The sequence below is a fragment of the Diplotaxodon limnothrissa genome, linkage group LG16, assembly GCF_057381915.1.
Source record: "Diplotaxodon limnothrissa isolate DT_005_m linkage group LG16, D_limnothrissa_male_GT1.1, whole genome shotgun sequence".
Taxonomy (NCBI): domain Eukaryota; kingdom Metazoa; phylum Chordata; class Actinopteri; order Cichliformes; family Cichlidae; genus Diplotaxodon; species Diplotaxodon limnothrissa.
Window position 1 is genome coordinate 23,064,046 of NC_140611.1, and position 5,275 is coordinate 23,069,320.

Consider the following 5,275-nt stretch of genomic DNA (forward strand, 5'->3'; position numbering starts at 1 on the left):
TTATTTTCTAAATAATAAAAATACACTTGTGTGCTTAAATTTAGGACCTACCAAGACAACAGGCTGCATTTGTGTATCCATTGGCCATTTGGTCCATTTGTAGATGTTTTGTAAAAGCGGCCTTTAGTTCCATATGGTTCCACACGCTTGTAACTCTTAGGTGAAAAAACACTTGGAGCAAAGCTGTCCTTTGCGTCTAGCGTAAACCAAATGGCACCAAATAACGCAAACAAAGAAAAGTTACTCTAAAATTTCAAGCTATCGGGGAAATAATAAATAACCCCGGGGTCGAAAAAATATATGTATTTCTTCTAAATCAAAATCTATCTTGAGTGCAGGAAATAAACATCCCAGAACACACACAGTCTCCCAAATACTTAAATGCATAATCAGTAGAAATCTTTATTTTTTTTTATTCAATATACTTCTCACATCTCAATGCACCGTACAAGGTAAAAAGCATGTACAAAAATAAAAACGAAAAGATTGCATATAGACATGAGGAGACAAACGCACAAATCAGAACCTTTTCGGGGGCTTCGCCTGGTATAAATACTGTTTAAACACGTGTAAAACGAGGAATTCAGTGGCTCTTACTTTGAATCAGCTTTAGCCTTTTTTCTTTTTCTTTTTTTTTGAGGGTGGAACAGTCCTCCAAAGCAAAGCGAACAGCGCCTGGGAGAGAAATGCTGCCTGTCCGGCGGGTCAGGGGTGCTGGGGTCAGTCCTTGCGGCTGAAATGTGTCCCCTGGATGAACCTGCCACTGCTGCTTTGTCGACCTTCGGTTGAAATACCTTTTCAACTCTCTCGTCAAGAAGACTTCAGAAAGGAGACCTCCACATACTGGGAGAGCTTCTTGGCTTTTTGTCCGAGGACAAAGACGGTATAAAACGAGAAATATCTGTCTTGAAACATGACCTGAAAGAGCCCCATGGATAGCTTGGTTGTGAATGAAAAAAAAAAAAATAGAAGATTCCCATGTTAACTAAGACTAAAACTTTGCATAAGGCCATGCTAATAACGCACAAGAGTTCAAACATATTTCGGAATAATAAAGGTTTAACGAATACTTTTAATTTAATTGTGTGCTATACGAAAAAATGTACACGTTTTTAAACAAATAAATAATGACGCAGAAATCGTCTGAAAAATAAAAAATAAAATACTGCTAAATCTCCAGGATTTGATTATTTCCGATTGGAAACATCTAGTATCAATTTGATGCCATGCAAGAACAAATGATCTTTCATAGGAGAGTTTTAAATGGCACAAGAGAGCCTCTGAAAATGTACACTGTTTACAAAGATGTCAGGAAAGATTTATAAGGGCACTCTGAATAGTATGCACACAGGAATGTCTTGTGTTTGGGAAATAACAATTTTAAAATTTCAAAGCTTTTTTTGTACAAAATAAGTTAAAACATACAAGTCACAAAAGATTCAGCGGGCATTTCTGAAAAAGGTTGAGGAGTGTTTGGCGTGCTCTATATGCAAATAATATTTCCTTCAAGTATACATTTATATATATATATATATTGTGCGTTTAATGTGAATTTTTCAGTTGGCTAAAATAATTTCTGTGCTGAAAGCTGTAATAACTTTTGTGTATGTGCGTGTAATTTGAAATGATCTCACTGTTTTGTTTTTAAGCAAAGATATTTCATTGTTTAAATCAGCTGAATCCACGTGAGAAGAGCAGAGACACTTTGTTTAAATCCACTGAATCGGCCGAGGCTGCTTGATAAATGTCTCCTCAGAAGGGGCAACGTCGGAAAAAGAGGGAAGGAAAAGTTTATTTCGACGTTTTTTCTGTCTCTTTGAGGAAATTTGAACACAGAAGAGGCTCAGCTTGCAAACCTCTCGGTTTTAAAGACCGATTGATTTTCTCACTCAGACTCGAGGCAACAATGCTGGAGGGTCATGTTTGTTAAATTAAAAACAAAATGGCTAGAAACGACATCAGTCCATGCAAAAGTCAGATGTAACTTTTGTCTTTTTTTATATACAGTTAATCTCTAAGGACAGGACCACTTTCCTTTCTTATAATGCTGTGATATCAGTCAGGTTATCCTTCTGAATGCTCTGCAGATGGTTGGAGACTGGTGCAGATCTCCCCTTGGTGTTGGGTAGTTTGTGATCTTTCTTCCATTTCATCCGTCTGTTTTGAAACCAGATTTTAATCTGCCTTTCGGAGAGACAAAGAGTGTGGGCAATCTCAATCCGCCGCCGCCTGGTCAGATACCTGTTAAAATGAAACTCCTTTTCTAGCTCCAGAACCTGCTGCCGGGTGTAAGCTGTTCTGGACCGCTTGGGTTCAGATCCCGTGTAATCCGGGTTCACTGGGAGAAAGAACACAAAAGAAAAACAAAACGAAACAAACAAAAGTCACTAAATGTGGTCGATGCAGCATGCAGGTAGAACATGTGCAGGACAAGAAAATTAGTTTCTCTGTCAAAGTTCATACTTTAAGGAAATTTAAACGGAACTGTCATCAGGAAACAGTGGATTATTTTAGCTAAATTTAACCAGATTTGCTCTAGATTTCATCCCAATTTCCACCGGCTAGTCTGCGTGTTTGAGGAGCTTTTAGGAGCTCACCTAGCGGCCTATTTCCTGAGCTATAAAAATTTATGACTTGTGTAATTGGCGAGGCCTTTCAAAGACTCCTATAAATAGTATACTGACTGATTTCTGGATTATAGCCCTCAGTAGAGGAAGAAGAGGAAGAAGAAGAGGAAATCTTACCAGTAGTTACGTGAACTTTCTTCATCCAGGGGTAAACTACTGCTGGCTGCTTGGCTTGTATCCCATTTTGGCTCTTTGTGTTTTGCTGCTGTCCACAAGTCCGGGGTCCGGCCACTTGGACCGGAGTCCCCTGCTCAGTCTGTGCGCTAAAATGGCTCGGGTGGCTGGCTCTCTCGTGCCCATGACCCCGTGGTTGCACTGTGGAGTCCTGCACAGTGTTGCAGCTGAAGGGTTTCTCCGTGTAGTTTGACCGTGGGTAGATCCCTGGATGCTGAAAGTCTGTGTCCTGCGATGGACTGTAGTAGTCGGAGCCCTGCTCAGGTATATAGTTATTCTGTGAATATTCCTCGCAGGGAGGAAATTTGGGATCCACATACTTAGAGTTCACCATATACGAACTCATGGCCATTAATTTCTGAAGGTAGAAAATACTAATTTTTCTCGAGTTGTCTTTTTTCCTCCCTCCATAAAGCCCTCCTACTTGGTGTCAACTGAATAAAGTTAGCGAACCATGTGACCAGATCGGCCAATAGAGGTGATGCGGGTCCAAACACTGGTAAACATACAACTAAATGCATTTTTATCTGAGTTAAGATACACAGAAATTAGAACCTGATGGAAAAAACGCAAATATTATCTTGAAACATCGGCGTACGTGTTTGGAAGACAGAAAATGAGGATTTCAAAATAAATAAATAGAAAAATTGGGGGAAAATATGCACAATATTGAACTTACGAAACGTATTAAAAAGAAAACAGAATATTAAAAATGGGGATTGTCTTCTGTGCATGGTGATGTTTCATCAAAGCTGATTCCTGGTTTCTAAAGTCTAACTTAAAAGCATGGTGTTCAACAGAGAAACCAACAAAAGATACAAAAAGCCCCTTGGCATAAAGACAGCGAATAATGAGTGAGGACAATTGATGGACACTGTCTTTGTCAAGAAGGGGTCATCCAAAAGTTACACGAATCTCATCACTTCATCTGCTCCCATCCCTTTGAAAAAAAAATCTGTCTCAGGAGCCTATTGGACAGCAGCAGCAGTCTCTGGGAATCAATAATGTAGAGACAGAAACTGCCCACAAGAGAAAAAAGAGCTACAGCTGGAGTGTCTGTGGCTTGGTTTCATTTAGTAAATTCATTTGGTATTTCATGCAAAGCACAGCGAGCCAAACAGGAATAGAGACACCTTCCAATGTTTATTTCCACGTGCAACATTTCATATTAGATTTCCTTTAAGCCTACAGAGTTACAGCACGACCTCTTATGAGGAATGTGGTGTTGTCAGATTTACTCTCACTCATAAACCAACACTGTTAATGTAACAACTGGAAGCACATTAGGCTTCAAATGCCTGATAACGATGGCAGTAAAGTCAATAAATCGAAGTTTTTTCATCGACCATATACTCCCCTAGAATCGAATCTGTGAATCTGGTTTCATCACACAAATTCGGTTCTACAGGGTATATATAGACGACGGGAAGCGATGCTGCCTAATTTTACCCCCTAAACCACATCACGTTTTCTTTGTGCAGCACTCTAGACTAATAAAATTAACAGAGTGGCTCACAATCAGAATAAACCAAAACCATCAAAGAAGCTGAGGTTACATAAGAAAATAAGAGGCAAGAATTAAAAACCCAGGGATAAACACATACTTTTATAAGCTATAATCACTCCGGAGTGCCCTATTTTCTTTGTTTTAGCCACGGCATTTCCTTTTTAATTTATTCCCCTTTTCTACAGTATAAAGTAGGCTTTTTTCGTGGTCTTTTTTGTTGCTTATTTGAAGGAAATCTCGTCAATAGGACACACGAAACCCTCGAAGCCTTGTCAGTTGCTGGTTGACAGGGCTTCCAAAAAAGCAGAAGAAGAAAGACATAAAGAAAAGGAAAAGCAAAAATATTAGGCTACAGGCTACCTCTGCCCTGGGTGCTCCTGTCAATCGTAAGAAAATGACAAGCGTAAAGTAAATGAAAAAACAGCTACCAACTGAGGTCAGCCCAGCTTTCAACGCAGAAGATCTTCTTCTCTTCATCAGGCTACAGCCCAAGTTCACAGCAAGACAATACACTTCTTCAAACACCATAAATCCATAAATGACCTTAAACTTTTTAAAACTGCCAGCTCAGATTTAAAGTTAAGCCTCCGTCAAGCAATCGAGCAACGGTATAAACCCCTGAGCACTTGCCAGGTTATACAGGGGTTTCCTACCTCCGCTGTCCAAAAGATGCTACGGGCTGGAGGCCATCGAGGTCAACTCAAATCATTTACAAACTTATCAAAAAGTTCAATTATTTTTACTGCTGCTGACAGCTCAAAGGGTGCAAAAGTTTACCAAGTCGTCAGACCTTAACTAACTGCCATGGAGACCACCTCAAGCCCTACACCGAGCTTCCTCTACAAATTAAATTAGTTAAAGCTGGGCGTGATCAAGACAGATTGGCCAAAACTGAGAGAAACTGAGAGGGTCTAGCAAAAATAATACACTTTTTTTTTTCAAGGACGCTAAATCACCATGCGAGTGA

General features: G+C 39.7%; 1 protein-coding gene across 1 annotated transcript; it reads right to left on the minus strand.

The window, feature by feature from the left end:
- Nucleotides 1-2,039: 2,039 nt before the first annotated feature.
- hoxd4a (homeobox D4a) lies at nucleotides 2,040-3,195 on the minus strand. The gene is made up of 2 exons (XM_085373931.1): nucleotides 2,745-3,195; nucleotides 2,040-2,338 (listed from the first exon to the last, which is right to left on the minus strand). Exons 1-2 carry the CDS (start codon nucleotides 3,151-3,153, stop codon nucleotides 2,040-2,042), a joined length of 708 nt encoding a protein of 235 aa, XP_085230057.1. The 5' UTR covers nucleotides 3,154-3,195.
- Between the last annotated feature and the right edge of the window lie 2,080 nt (nucleotides 3,196-5,275).

Coding starts and splice junctions, on each gene's coding strand:
- hoxd4a (XM_085373931.1), bottom strand. CDS start 3,153: ATGGCCATGAGTTCGTATATGGTGAACTCTAAGTATGTGGATCCCAAA. Junction 2,339..2,744: donor GAAAGTTCACGTAACTACTG/GTAAGATTTCCT, acceptor TCTTTCTCCCAG/TGAACCCGGATTACACGGGA.